The sequence below is a fragment of the Typopeltis vanoorti genome, chromosome 8 (genome assembly GCF_054136105.1).
Source record: "Typopeltis vanoorti isolate ZY-2024b chromosome 8, IOZ_Tvanoo_1.0, whole genome shotgun sequence".
In the NCBI taxonomy this organism is placed as follows: domain Eukaryota; kingdom Metazoa; phylum Arthropoda; class Arachnida; order Uropygi; family Thelyphonidae; genus Typopeltis; species Typopeltis vanoorti.
The window spans coordinates 43,378,896-43,395,614 of NC_143556.1; the positions used below are offsets into that span (position 1 = coordinate 43,378,896).

Genomic DNA, 16,719 nt, shown 5'->3' on the forward strand with positions numbered 1-16,719 from the left:
TGCTGTATCGAAGTTGAGAGAGAGAACATATTGATTGAAATAAATGATTTGAATAATTATAATTGGCCTGTGTTTTATTTTCTATCAAAAGTTCAGTTTCTTTTTTGGACAGAGTGTATATAATTCTTTTATAATTTGCACATTGTATTTCCCTATAAACAACAAGTAAAACCAGTTTAAAAATATAACAAAATAGGCCTACATATTCTATCAGAAATGTGGACCGTTAACAAATCCTTGTGGTTCATACTGTAATTTTCAACTTATGATGGAGATCACAAGGCATGGCCCAATCATAAGTCATGGAAATAATGTAGTCTAAAAAGAATATAAATAATGATTATATGGAAATATATAAGAAACATTCTGTAAAGAAAAATGGAAAAAATCAAGCTATAACTATAACATTTTGTCAAAAGCAATTACCTTTTCTTTAACCTCTTCTACTGCATAATGATCATCATCCATGAGCTTTTTACCAGCTTCTGCTGTCATACGAAAACTATCTTCTCGAGCATCTATTTCACCCTAAGACAGAAAATAAATATATCATATCAAAGGCAGTTAAGCAGATTTTTAAGATAATGTCACCATAAAACATATTATACATTGCTGTGGGTGGACTAAGGTTAGATAAAGATTACAAAGGTGTCAAAAGAGTGGAAAGTGGATAAAATAGTTCCACTGCATAAAGGAGGCATTAAGACATAAGTAGAAAATTATAGGAAAGAAATCAAATACCTTTGTAAAGTACAGCAGTATCATAGGATTATTATTATTATTATTTCAGGTATCTCCATGGAGTCAGTAGACTCATCGCAGGAGACCCAAACTAACAAAACAATATCTATCATACCCCCTCTTGAATTCATTTACAGACGAAGAACTCACAACTAAGTCAGGCAATGCATTCCACTCATTCACCACCCTCCAGGTCAAAAATCTAGTTCTCACACCCTTGTTACCCACACTTTTCATTAATTTCCAGGGATGACCTCTTGTTCTTCCATTACTATCACACAGCTGAAATATTTCCCATGCATCAATCTTATAAAAACCTTTTAGTGATTTAAATGTTTCTATCATATCCCTTCTTCTCTGCCTATCAACCAACCGCTGCAAACCACAAGCTCTCACTCTATTAATGTAGGGAGCAGTTTTTACATCACTCACTAACTTAGTCACTCTCCTCTGAACCCATTCCACAACCTCCTCATCTCCAAGGAATCCCGGTGACCAGACTTCAGCACAGTAATCCAAATGTGGAAGTATCAATGCTTTATAAAGGAGAATAATAACCTCTTTATCTCTGGATGTTAGTGTGTTCTTCAATAACCAAGTAATCCTATGTGCAATCATGGACACCTTAGCAATGTGCCCTCTGAACTTCATCTCCCTATCCACCAACAATCCCCAAATCCCTAGACTCATCAATCTCTTGGAGTACCATTTCATCAATGTGGTACACAGCTGGTAATCTTTTAATCCCAAAATGCATAACTTTACACTTTTCTACATTGAACTGACATCCATTAGTGGTTAAGGTATTGGAGAAATAGATAAAAGACAGAATTCAGGACTGGGTGAACAGTAATATGATACAATATAGGAGGGGAAAATGATTTTCCGAAGGAAACATCTTCCATTAGTAATATTAGTAATCTGTTTAATTTTTTTAGAATAAAATGCCAACTGAGATGGATAAAGGAAATGGCTCATCAGTGACTACCATACTTTACAAAGGAATTTTACAGAATTTACATGGACATATGGTGGGTCAAATAGGGATGGATATGAAACTGGTAATTTAGATAAGCATCTGGTGTCAAAGAATTGTGTATAGAGAGTTTAGTCCAAAAGAAAGAAAGTAGCTAGTGATGCACAGCATGGCTCAGTGCTTGTTTCTCTGCTGTTTATTTTGTACATTAATGATATAGAAAATGATTTACAGGAAAATATTCAGTTGTTTCCTAATGATGCAAAGGCTAGGAAGAGCAGCGGTCAACAAAAATGATGTAAAGATATATACAGCATGACTTAAATAGACTGACAGTATGGGTAAGATAAATGGCTGCCAATTTAATATGACAAAGTGCAAAAGTCATGCACTTTGGTATGAAGTGATCACAAGCTGTGTACCATACTGATGGAACTAAACATCAGGAAGCATGATAAGCTGATATTTAAGTTGCAGCACATAGGTCTGGATGTCAGATTGGTCAACTGGATTCAGGATTGGCTGTCCAATAGGTATCAGAGAGTTGCGTATGGTGGGGAAATTTCAAGGAAGCAGAGGTTTACAAGTGGGGTCCCACAGGGCTCAATACTGGGACCTATATTGTTTAACCTTTATATCAATGACATTGTCAGTGGATTGCAAGAGGATATTAAGTTGTTTGCAGATGATGCAAAGCTGGGAAGATTTATTAGTAATAGTGCAGATGCGGCAGCCCTGCAAGAGGATTTGAATAAGCTAGATAGATGGGCAAATGAATGGGGTATCAGTTTAATGCAGCAAAATGTAAGGTCTTGAGATTTGGGAAACATCGATGGGACACTGCATACTCTATGGGAGGAGTTATACTGGAGGAAGTAGAGGAGACAAGAGATCTGGGGTTGATGATTGATAGAAACCTGAAATTTAGGGGACATATTACAAAGGTGGTGAAGGTAACACAGAGGATTGCTGCAATAAGAAGAAGGACGCTGACCTGCAGAGATAAAACAGTTATTATTCCGTTGTATAAGACAGTTATTATTCCGTTGTATAGTTCAAGAATATTGAACAATAGTTCAATATTCTTGAACTATTGTTCCCCAGGATTTGAAGGGTATAAATTAACTGTGGAAAGGGTACAAAGGTGGATAACAAAGATGGTTTCAGAACTGTACAATGATAGTTATGAGGATCGACTGAGGGAATGTGGACTGCAGAGTTTGGTGGATAAAAGGAGGAGAGGTGATATGATCGAGACTTTTAAACTGTTGAGAGGTAGTTACAGTGTTGACACTGGGGAGTTCTTTCATGTGGTTGAACAGCAGGAAGGAGTGATGACAAGAGGCCATACCTGGAAGTTACGAAAGGAAACTGCTTGCAAGAGGATGAGGTGTGGTTTCTTTGCATGGAGGGTGGTTGAACCATGGAATGCATTGCCTGATGGAGTGGTGAGAGTGAGAACAGTCAATGAGTTTAAGGAGTGTATGATAGACTTTGTGTTTCTTAGGGGGGACCTCCCCTAGATGAGTCTTGATAGACTTTGTGTTTCTTAGGAAGAACCTTCCACGATGAGTCTTTTGACTCCATGGAGGCCTGAATGATAATAATAATAATAATAACTTATGAGGCCAGTTTGGGGATGATTATAGACAAGGAGTTGAAGCTTAGAGGACATAATTGCAAAGGTGAGCAAAAGAGCATATTGGATTATGTGGCTCTTGAAGAACACACTGACATTCAGGGATAAGCAGATTATTGGTAATTATTCCTGTTTATAAGGCATTAATAAGGCTACATCTGGACTAGGTGCACAGATCTGGTCAACTAGACTCTGTTGGGACAAAGAAATGGTGAAGAGTATTCAGAGATGAGTGACCAAAAAAAAAAAAGCACATTTATAGAATGCTTCCTATGAGAACAGACTGAAAGTGAGCTCCGAAAGCTACTTTTTTTTTTTTTTCGGCTGTTAGTTTAAAAACTAGAGTATATAATAAAAATTTAAAAGCCATTAAACAGATTTTATATTATAATAAAATGTTTATATTATTATTTTTATATATTTGAGATATTATATTTCAGTGTTCTATGATGCTACTAAATGCTAATCCATCTGACTCTTGGTATCCCTATAGGCTTTTTTTTATATATAGGACAGACATCAAATACTTTATCTGTACATGGCAGGAAGGGAAAAAAACAAAGGGTCACATCTGGAATATTGTATAAGCGTGTGCAGCAAGGGTGTCAGGATTAGATATTTTGCTTGGAGGGTGATGAATGGATGGAATGGGTCCTGAGATGGTTGTGAGTGCTTCAATGTTGAATAATTTCAAGGAGAAGTATGATAGGTATTGTGTGAACAATGGTTAGAGGAGGTTTCTTGTGATGAGACTTTGACTCTATGAAAATGTTTAAGAAATTATTATTATTATTATTATTATTATTATTATTATTATTATTATTATTATTATACCCTCCATGGAGTTGGCAGACTCATCGTGGAGGTTCATTCAACTGACAACATATTTATCATATAGAATCTTAAAATCCTTAACACTCCTTGCAATAACAACACATTCTGGTAATGTGTTCCATTCACTGACAATTGTCCATGTGAAAAATCTACTGCTCACACCCCTTTACACTTCTACATAACTTCCAGGAATGACCTCTGGTTCTTCCCCTCTCACCTTCTACTCTTTTTATAATACCCTCTGGATTAATCTGATAACATCCTCTCACTAACTTAAATGTCTCTATCATATCACCTCTTTTCCTCCTATCCACCAAACTCTGCAATCCACATTTCTTCAACCTCTCTCCTTAGCCAGCACTTCAAAATCCCAATTTTGTCTTAACCACTTGTCTCTGGACCCTTCTGCCTTATACAGTGGCACAACCACTTCCTTATCCTTGCATGTTAGAGTACTTCTTATCATAGCAGCACTAAGATGTGCAACCTTTGCAGTGCTAGCAATATGCCCTCTAAACTTCAGTCTACTGTCAACCATCACTCCAAAATCTCTAATCTCATCACTTCCTGCAGTATGGCACCACCAATATAGTAAACAACCATATATTTCTGCACTCCAAAATGCAACACCTTGTACTTATTGACATTAAAAACTACAACCCCACTCTTTTGTCCAAGTAAAAAGTCTATTCAAATTTTCCTGAAGGGATTCAGCATCAACAGCACTACTTATAATTCTTCCCAATTTTGCATCATCAGCAAACTGAAGAACCCCAGTCAGTCCATACGATATATGGTTTACAAACAAGTTAAACAGCAGGGACCCAAGAACAGAACCCTGGGGAACGCCACTGGTCACCCTCCTTGTTTTGAGACACTGCTCCATCATACACAGTTTGCTGGTATCATTCAGAAAGCCAAACTGTGATCCATCTACCCAATATACTATCTATTTCCATCCTCTGCGACTTGCTTGTACATCAACTTATCATGTGGTAATCTATGAAAGGCTTTTGCAAAGTCCAATAATATCACTGTATAATTATCCCTTATCTAACAAACTTGTTACCTTATCATAAAATGCAAATAAATTACTAAAACAGACACACCAGTATGATATATACTGATAAAGTGCTTGTTCAATAATTCCAATATATCGTTTGCAGGCTGTTAATCTGCTGCCATGACTATCCACCAGTGTTAATCTGCCATAATTATTTTTCCTCTTGTTTACCATATAACGGAAAAATTCCTTTGAGTTAACCTTGGCCTGACCAGTCATTCTCCTCTCATACTGCACCTTTTCTTTCTTTACCATGCTCATCACCTTTCTAGCCTGCACTTCATACTCTTCATGCTATGTTCTTCATGTTATGGAGGAGATACAATGTTATGTACCTCCTCCATAACAATTTCTTTTCCAGCACAGCTTGCCTGATTTCACTGTTCATCCATTTCACTCTATTGACTTGCTTAACCCTTGGAATGCAGTCATACATTGCTTTTGTCAGATACTGCCTTGCGAGTTTCCATGCATTGTCAACATTTTTTCAGTTCAGCTCATCTACCCAACATACCGATGATAACTGACTACAGAGCTCCCTATAATCACCTGCTTTATAATTTCCCACTTATCCATTTTTGGCAGCAACCTTTTCTTGTTTCATCACATTCACTAACTGGTGACAGTGTCACCACTTCATTAACAACTACATCTTGTGAAGTTATCACCAAATCCAAAACATTAAAGCTTGTAGTTGCTTCAGTCACGTGCTGCTTAAGATACTTATCTCTCAGAAATTATACAAACTCGCTCTCCTTGTTCCCATACACCATCTCCTCATTCCATTCTATATTCCTGTAATTAAAGTCTCCCATCAGGATTACCTTCTTTTTACATGCCCAACTAATTTGCCTAAACATTTCACAGTTGGTATTCTCTGCATTCTCTGGGCTATAACAGCATCCTATCATATATACTAACCTGTTTATTTCAACTTCACACCACACAAAATCAAAATCTGTGATTGCTCTATCAACTTCCATGCTTTGCAGATGCAATTCCTCTGCAGTCATTAACAGCACTCTCCCTCCTCTTTTCACATTTCTATCCTTCCAGAAAATTATATATTCTTCTAATTCTATTCCCGACATCACATTCTCTTAAAACATCCAAGTTTCACTTATTCCAATTATCTCTGAGCATACTGCTTCAATTAGTGCAAGAAATTCAGCTCTCTTGTTTCGAATATTCCTTACATTTGTGTATACACAACAATCCCTGTGTGTTTGAGGCCATTCTACCAGCACCAACATTCTCTATTCTAGCTGTTTTCCACACCTCTCTCTCTCTCTCTCTCTCTCTTCGGTCTGACCATTCCCGTTTCCTGGCTCTGATTTCCATTCCTACCTGTCTCATCCTCACCTTTATGCATTCCATCATCTTGTGCTGTTGCAACCACATCTAATAATCTCAGAACCCTGTTCTAGATGCAACATTAAACTTTTATCAACACAATCAAGCTGCCAACAAGAGGGGCAGTGGTCTTGTCCTGGGTATGAAATTCATCTACCACTTAAAGCCATTTAGAAACATCTATTTAAAAATGGGACTCATACCTACAGGATGTTGGTTGGAAATCAACAGCCACTCAGCCAACCAGGATAACAGTAAGTAATTGAGAACATCTGAATTTGAATTGATTTGATTCTATTCAAATCCAGGTATTATTTTCTATAAGTGCATTTAAAAAAGAAAAATAAAACAGCAGAATACTCTAGATGCTTCATGTCTGCTGTCTTCTGAGATGATGCAATTCAAGCTTTTTAAATATGTTTTATGCTTGGTAGCATAAATGAAATAAAATTGCTTGTTTCAAATTCTCAATTATATCATCTATGTAGACAACGTGTTTTATGAAAAACTTGCATATCAGCTGTGAAGGCCATTAAATTGGGGTTCTTTATGAGCAGCCCGTGTTTTTTAATTCCAATTATGAATGGGGGGAAAAATGATACTATTAATAGCTGTAAAAATTTGAGTCTGGAGAAGCTCAAAATAGCTTTGTGTCTGAAGAATGATCCAATTACAGCCTTAGTTTTTTCCCCCCTACTCTTTTGGTATTACTAACTTCCTAGCAACAATTTTCATAGTGATTAATGCTATTTACAAAATCAGCAATATTGTCTGATATTATATTTCGAGGTTCTACGATGCTACTAAATGTTAATCCACCTGACTGTTGGTGTTCCCATGGGCTTTTTTTTCTTGCCTATGTTGCCCATGTGCAGTTAAACACATGTTTAACCACCTTACCGGCCATTATGGATCAAATACGCATCCGCATACGCTTCGTATCCATCATACATTTCAATGTAATATAAATGGTATTACAATTTTAATATGCACTTCGCATCCATGATATCTTGAACGTCTATAGACGTCTTAGCCGGTAGCGTGGTTAACATAGACTCCTTTCAAATATTGTATACTGTTTGACAATGTTCACAGCCACCAGCCATGCACACAAGAGCACAGAATATCAAGATTACACCAATAATATCAAGATTACACCAAATGGCCACTTTATTAGGAACAGCATTTAATAGCAAGTTGTACCCCTTTTGCCTTAAGAATGGCCTGTATTCTCTGTGAAACTAACTCAACTGTCTAAAATGTTCCTGCAATGTTTCTACATGCTGCTGCTGCAATAGCATCACCCAACTGTTGCAGATTGCATGATCCCAGAGATGATCTATTGGGATGATGTCTGGGGACTCAGCTGGCCACTGAAATAAAGGAAACTCACTGTTATATTCATTGAACCAATTCAACACAGTATGAGTTTTGTGGCATGGTGCATTGTCTTGGTGGAAGTACCCATTTGACAATGGATAAACTGCAGCTATGAATGGATGAGCATTATCAGTGATGATGTTAAGATAGGCTGCAACAATCAGGAGATGTTCAACTGGTATCAGGAGACCGAATGTGTGCTAAGAAGGCATTCCCTATGTTATCACACCTCTGCCACCAAACTCAGCTGTTGCCACTCGACAAGCTCAGCTGTTGTTGCCATATTCTGGCTCTCAGTATGTTGTTGATGCCATATTCTGGCTCTCAGTATGTTGTTGATGCCATATTCTGGCTCTACCATCAGCATGATACAGTACAAACTGAGACTCATCAGACCAGACAATATTTTTTCAGTTGTAAGCTGTCCGCTGTTGGTAATCACATTGCTGAAGTTGCATCTTCCTATTTGTAGCTGACAGCATTGGGATCCAAGATAATTGTCTGCTCATGTATCCCATCTGTGACAGTGTGCAATGAACTGTTTGCTCTGAGATCATGTTCTTACCAGCACTCTTGTTCTAAGCTGTGATTTGACTGGTTGGGGGTCTTCTTGTTATGTGGCACACAATATAGCCATTCTTCTCTGACCTAGTGAGCTGTTTCCATAAACAGGACTGCTGTTGGATTGAAGTTGTATGCTTATTACACCATTCCCGATTCCTGGCAGACCCTAAATACTGACACTGGCACCTATGGCATTAATAATCATACCATGCTCAAAATCACTTAAGTCACACTTTTTACCCATTCTGATACATCAAACACAAAAAAGCAGAACCATTGAATGCCTGGTTTATATAGCAAACTGCAACCATTTGATTCAACATACTCAGAAGTCTGTTTTCCTAAATGGTCTAGGAGAGGGTGTAGAGACAGATAAAAAAAATAATATCAGGACTACAATGTTGATTATGAGGATAGACTGGGGGCATGCAGACTGCAGAGTTTGGTGGATAGAAAGCAAAGTATTTAAGCTATTGAAGGGTTATTATTGTGTTAACACTGAGATTTTTCATATTGCAGAACAAAGGAAAGCCTCCGTAGCTCAGTCAGTACAGACAAAGCCCTTTGGTCGGAAAGACCTGGGTTCAATTCCTGTCAGTGATGAAGCACCTTTATCTGGTCTCTTTCAATGAAAGGTGAGTTAACCGGTCTCATACAGAGGTAGGGGGTTTTTTCCTGCCTGGAAACTTGGGTTTTTCGTCCTCCAGAACAGGCAAATCAGCCCTATGACATAAGGACCCTATGACTTCTACAGACATAAGGACCAAGGTTGCCAGATTGGCCATTTCATGGCCAAATTTCAAAAATTTGGCACTTTATTGAACTCTGGGGCCATGAAAAAATAATCAGTCTGGCCATTTATGCAAATGTGGCCACTAATTCGGCCATTTTTACAAAGATTTCAAATCATATGCATTATTTACTTAGTTTAATATTGTTGTCGCATTGTAAGGCTAGCTGTTGGTACCCCTTTACGCAGCATTTGGTTGGCGGTGACGCGCTTGATGCAAATTGACTGTTACTGAAAATGTTTGTTTGATGACATCATAATGAGCCTTTGGTAGCTGGCTTATAGTTTGTTACTATGACTCCCTCAATAACACCAAGCATGCTTGAGCTTCATTCTGTACGTGTATAAAACAAGTACACAAAGCTCCCGTTCGCTATAAACTTGATCCAGTTCTGTTGATAAATACCACCAAACACGATGCAGCTTTGTTTTGTACTCGTACAAAACACGTACGCAACAGCCATACCAGCTTTGGTCCATGTCTGTTTTGATCGTCTCTAGTTAGTTACGGCGTAGACTTTGTGTTGCAAGTGTTGTTCTGTTGCGTGATATCAGACATTTGGTGCTCTTTGGTGATAGTTCTATCTCATAAGCTTTCATACTGGAATATTTTGCATAAACTTTACCCGCATTGTGACAATATGCAAGTAATATGTTCAATTTCGTAAGAATGGTAATTAAGTGATTTTAGTATAATTAATGAATAATTTATTAATATCGTTTATAAACTCGATCTTTATCTTGCTTATATTTTTGTTATTTCCCCTTTACCAGATTGGTGTTTGCTGTGCCAGATTAGTATTTGTACTACAAATTTTGTAGTACTATTATCTATAATTTGTTTTTTGTTTCTTCATTTTCTGAATTGAGATATTTTGTTTTTTTCAAGCCCTTTAAAATGCCTAAGCAAAAAAGTGATAATAGAGGTGGAAGAAAATATAAAAAAGAGTGGGAAGTAAAATATTTGTGGCTGAAATCTTCCGATGATGGACAACGTGAATATTGAACTTATTGCAAAACTAGCATGCTGCCAAAACTTTATAACATATCTGTTCACGAAAAATCAAAGAAACACCAATATAAATCTCCCAGTACATCACAAACAACTCTAGATAAAGTTATCAAATCGTCCATGAATGACCAGGAAAAACAAGCAGAAATAGAACTTAGCCTTGCAATAGCATGTCATTCCTCAATTCGTGCTGTATATCATATAGGTGAAGTAGTTAAGAAACATTGCCAAAATAGTGTTCTTGGCATTAAACTGCACAGAACCAAATGTATTGCAATTATAGAAAATGTAATTACTGCTTCATTGAAAGAGCAACTGAAGCATGATTTAGAAGGTAAAAAGGATGTATTACTAGTAGATGAATCTACTGATATTGCAATACAAAAGCATTTGTGCATAGTTCTTAGATTTTTTTGCAATGAAACAAATAAAATTCACTCAGCTTTCTTGGGTCTTATACCTGTTGTAGAGACAACAGCATTGAATCAAGCGAACAAGCGGCTCCCTGAGTCAGCTGATATACTTAAAGGTCTAGGTCACTTTTAAATCCTACTGTTATTCTAAGCCAAACAGAAAAGGGAAAATTTTCGGATCTGCCATTTTTACACCTAATAAACGATGTTGATGTAGTCGAAGACCAATACAGAAAAATTAGCCTTGTTGCGTGGAATGAAGAAGAAAACTTCAAACAAGATGGAATCTCTAAGGAAGCTTTAGAATTTTGGCAAGCAGTATCCAAACACAATAATTTTAAAGAACTATCGAATTACGCCCTAACATGCCTTATCGTGCCAGCAAGTAACGCAAGTTGAACGAATTTTTTCTTATGTAACATCTATCAAACTAAACCCAGAAACAGGAAGCAAATTAAACTGCTGGATTCAATTGTAAGAATCCGTTCATTCTTAAGTGATAACAATGTGCTGCCAAAACTTTAAATGTACTCCCAAAATGCTACAAATGCACAACAACAACAGCAAAACCCTTTAAGACTCGACTACAGAAAAAGAAGAACAAGATATTCAATATCTTGAGGAAGTGCTGTCAAATTAACAGCTGAGTATCACTGTAAGTATTTTAAATTTAATTAAAAGTGTTTTTGATTATATGTAATCGAATATACAGGCATAATTTATGCACACTTAATTGTTGGTATGTTAATTCATCATTTTATACCTTTGGCCATATTTTTGGTCTAATACTTTTCCAAAGTGGCCATTTTTGGCCATATTTTCTTTGAATTTTGGCCATAAGCTGTTGTGTTCATCTGGCAACCCTGATAAGGAAAACTCCAGGAATAAGCAGTAACCCACCTATTCCATAAGATTTCGGTTCCAAATGCCTATGCAGTGAAAATTGTAGGTCTACGCGTGATTGTAAACGAAGATGAGGATTAGAACAAGGGGGGGGGGGGCATCCCTGGAAGTTGCAAAAGAAGGTGGAGAGTAAAAGAGTGAGAAGTAAGTTTTTTGCATGGAGAGTGGTAAGAGCATGGAATGCATTGAAAGGGTGGTTACCATGCAGACAATGGATGAGCTTAAGGAGTGGTATGACAGACTTTGTGTTGACCTCCCACAATGAATCTTGTGCCTCCATGGAGGTCAGGAAAATAATAATAATAATAATATTTATGCATTTGAGTTGCATGGTACCTCCCTCTGAAAGCTGCTCAACTTTAATTTTTTTAAAAACTTATTTACACAGATTTTTTTTTTCAATACGATACTGAATTTTTCTGCTCCAAACTAAATGGTAATGATGAAAAGCCAAATGGCTATTTTTTTCTGGCGAGGTTGATATAAGTTAAGGGGATAAAAATCCCTTATTGATTTTTCGGCCAGTAAGCGAAACTAAGATCGAAAACTGCGATCTGTAACGTTTCATGCCGACGAACTGTCAGCGTATCCAAGCGTAAGTGACCACTTGGCTGAAAATCAATAAAGGATTTTTATCCCCTTAACTTATATCAACCTCGCCAGAAAAAAATAGCCGTTTGGCTTTTCATCTTAGTTATACTATGTTATAATATGTTATAATATAATATAGTGACACACCTTTCGGGCAATCATATAGCAAAAGTATGTAAGTTTTCTTCACTTAAACTCTGATATTCTAGGTCTAGCTACTCACTGATGAGACCTCAAAAAAGGTTGAAACCGGTCTGGGTAGTGACCTCTCCTCATAATGTAAAACAGTACTACATCTCTTAAGAGCTGTGTGTTTTACATTATGAGAAAATATCAAGAACAGTGAGGGAACTTGCTCCACCTTTGCAACGAGTTGCCGTGGTGTGGCACTACCAAGTGGTCACTTACGCTTGGATATGCTGACAGTTCGTCGGCATGAAACGTTACAGATCGTAGTTTTCGATCTTAGTTTCGCTTACTGGCTGAAAATCAATAAGGGATTTTTATCCCCTTAACTTAAATGGTAACGATTACTTCCTATTTCAAATCTTCTGCGTATCCTGAAACCAGCATGAAGATGTCACTATCAACAATAGTCATATTGTTGATAGTCAATGAGACATTTTTTATTTCTTGTATCTTTTCTCCATACGCATTTGTGCACATATAACATTAGTAATATGTGCACAAATGCGTATGTGCATTTGTGCACATATAACATTAGTAATGACTAGTCAAAGTCCTGAAATTTACCTTCTAGATATCTAGAAGGTAAATTTCTATGAAAAAAGTTACCTTCTAGATATCTAAAGGGTAACTTTTATTAGCCGTGCTCTTTTCTTCATATTTTCCTAAAAGAATACCAGACATTTATATATGTCTGGTATTCATTTTCTACTCTACTATTTAGATATTGAATAAGGACCAATTTTTCCTTTTTCTTTGTGTTATCTACCTTCTCTAATTATTATTACATGACACCTCTAGGGAGTCCAAAGACTCACTGAGGGAGGACACCTGCTCTACATCTCTGTCTCCACCATTCAATCCACCAGTTACAACTAACCACAACTAAACCAACGGCATCTACTGCCCGGCATCACCACTAGATTTTCACAGATAATCACAAACATCCATGCCCACAGCAGTATTTGAACCTGTAGCCTTTTGGCTGGAGAGAGGATACACTAACCACTTGGCCAACCAGGCCAGCAAATGCCTCAAAAAATTTCTTCACTTCTCCCTTTGCTGATCTTTCTGTCAGATCATAGGCACAAATAATTCTCACTGTTAAATTCCTCATTTTGACATTTGTTCACCTTACTCTAGTTGATAGTGAAAGTTTATTTTTCACTTGGTTAGACTATAATAAATTTAGCTTAATCCTTTATCCAAGTGAGAGCAAACAAAGTATGCGCCTGAAAATATCTTCAAGACTGGGGTAAGGTAGTACAACCCCAGGCAACTCGTTGCAAAGGTGGAGCAAGCTAACATCACTCCCATCTCAGTATCTCCCATAATGCAAAACACATCTCCTTGCGGATATGTATAATGTTATGCATTAAGGAAATGGCCACTACCCAGACTAGTTTCGATCTTTATTGAGGTCTCATCAGTGGGAGCCAGGCCCAAAAGTGAAGATACCAGGGAGAAGCAATAGCGAGGTCATCTTTACCTATAGGAGTTGCCAAAAGGTGTGCCACCTTTTTATTAAATTACTCTGGATTTAGAGAAAGATGTTGAAAGTTTATTTTTCACTTGGTTTCTTGGTATCTCCACTTTTGGGCCTGGCTCCCACTGAAGAGACCTCAATAAAAGTTGAAACTAGTCTGGGTAGTGCCCTTCCCTTAATGCATAACATTATACATTTCCGCAAGGAGATGTGTTTTGCATTATGGGAGATACTGAGATAGAAGTGATGTTAGCTTGCTCCACCTTTGCAATGAGATGCCCGGTGTTGTACTACTTTACCCCAGTCCTGAAGATACCTTCAGGTGCAAACTTTGTTTGCTCACACTTGGATAAAGGATTAAACTAAATTTATTATAGTCTGACCAAGTGAAAAATAAACTGTCAACAATTTTCTCTAAATCCAGAGTAATTAAATAAAAAGGTGGCACACCTTTTGGCAACTCCTATAGGTAAAGATGACCTCGCTATTGCTTCTGCCTGGTATCTCCACTTTTGGGACTGGCTCCCACTGAAGAGACCTCAATAAAGGTCGAAACTTGTCTGGGTAGTGGCCCTTCCCTTAATGCATAACATTATACATATCCGCAAGGAGATGTGTTTTGCATTATGGGAGATACTGAGATAGGAGTGATGTTAGCTTGCTCCACCTTTGTAACGCGTTGCCTGGTGTTGTACTACCTTACCCCAGTCCTGAAGATACCTTCAGGTGCAAACATTGTTTGCTCACACTTGAATAAAGGATTAAACTAAATTTATAATAGTCTAACCAAGTGAAAAATAAACTTTCAACATCTTTCTCTAAATCCAGAGTAATTTAATAAAAAGGTGGCACACCTTTTAGCAACTCCTATATGTAAAGATGACACCAGCTTACAGGAAGAGGGTACTTTATAAACTCCAGGCACTGAAAGAGGAGGGAGCTGATCTTTTGTAGAAAGGACAAAGGTAGCAAGTTTGAGGCAGAGCTTAAATGCTGTGTGTAGGTTGTATTTTTTTAAATCTTGGCTATTTTTTCAGATGTGCCATGGATGTAGGGCATGGGGACGGCATTTCTAAACTCTTTTTGAAGAGAAAACCAGGGAATGGGGGAGGAACTGATTATTTTTCTAATGCTGTGATCACTGTAGCCATTGGAGAAGAAAGTGTTGTGTATGTGGTCAAGCTCAGTTGTAAGGGCGGTTCCACTGGAACAAAGATTGTGGGCTCTCTTGGTAAGAGTTTTAATAATGCTATATTGTTGAGCAGGGTGGTGGTATCTGCCTGTGCGCATGGGTTTTCTATACACTGTGAAGGAAAGTGTACCATTGGGGAGGCGTGCGACTAAGATGTCTAGGAAAGGTAAGCAATTGTTCTTTTCCTTTTCCGTCGTGAACTGGATTCTTGGATGTAGGCTGTTGAGGTGATTGAGGAAGGCTTCTATTGTGTCTGGGCCATGAGGCCAAATAGAGAACACATCATCTACATTTCTTAGCCAGATGGAAGGTTTGAGAGGGACCGAGTCTATGGCTCGTTTTTCAAAATCTGCCATATAAAAATTGGCAGGGGGGGTAGAGGGGGGAATCCATGGCGGTTCCTTCTATCTGCTTATAGATTTTTTACTTCCAAGAAAAATAACCAGAATAGATGGTAAAGGAAAAGAGATCTAAGATGCCAGAAGGAAAAACGTTTTTTAAGAGTGTTAAGGTATCAATTAAGGGAATATTGGTAAACAAAGAGGAGATGTCAAAGCTTAACAATATGTCTGTGTTATCTTAAATGCTGTGTATAAGTTGTATTTTTTTAAAATCTTGGCTATTTAAGCCTCACCGCAAACTTGCTACCCTCATCTGCTCTACAAAAGATCAGCTCCCTCCTCTCTCAGTGCCTGGAGTCTATAAAGTACCCTGTTCCTGTAAACTGGTATACTTTGGACAGACAGGCAGATCAGCTACTATCTGCCTGGAGGAACATAAGTCATATATCTGCAAGCACAACTATGGTCAGTCAGGCCTGACTGACCATGTCTTGGATACAAACCACAGGATCTCATGGAAAAAACACCACCATGCTCCACCACAGCAAATTGAAAAGAGAAAGACTATTCTTAGAATCAGCAGCAGCTCTCAGAAATCAACCAAATCTTAACAAATATGGTTGCATTAAGCTTCCTAAGATTTGGGAAACGTTTGTCATCAGAGGTCCCACTTTACATTCCAGGCCACCTACAACCGCCCTTAGAGGACGCTCCACCTAGATAGGACTTTAGTGTCTCCCACGTGGTTGGGCTTAGTATTGTTTGCTATTTGTTTTTATGTTACATTAGTTTTTTTGTAATCCCTGAAGATGTCTCATTGACTGAGACGAAATATAGGAAGAATTAAATTCTGTTTTTAATCCTTTCTGAGTGCTGTATACAATCCATTAAGCCTCCAACATGATGTTCTCACAGCACTTAAGCCTCTACACAAGTCTTTGTGCCTTCTTATTCTTAATGTGCTTTTATGCTTTGGGTGGGCTAAGGATTTTAATTATTCTTTATATATATATATATATATATATATATATATATATATATTTTTTTTTTTTTGTATTTATTTTTTACATGGCCTAGAAACTCTGTTCTAGAGATCAAACAGAATTTTTGAGCCACTTCAGGTCTTCAGTAAGCAGGAAAACTGTGTCATATTAGGCAATTGAAATCTCCCCGACTGAAAGCCATCACAGACCCAGTGATATATTAATCACTGGGCCAACCATGCCAGCTAATTATCAAGGTTGATTTAATTGTT

The 16,719-nt window shown here is 37.6% G+C and overlaps 1 protein-coding gene across 3 annotated transcripts in view; it reads right to left on the reverse strand.

The window, feature by feature from the left end:
- Window positions 1-16,719, reverse strand: part of LOC150103955 (spectrin alpha chain-like) — an 850,682-nt gene that overhangs the window by 662,558 nt on the left and 171,405 nt on the right. For all 3 annotated transcript variants that reach the window (XM_090397194.1, XM_090397195.1, XM_090397193.1), the window contains exon 11: window positions 427-528. In XM_090397194.1, the coding sequence (XP_090253320.1) occupies window positions 427-528 (102 nt within the window). The remainder of the gene's footprint in view (window positions 1-426; window positions 529-16,719) is intronic.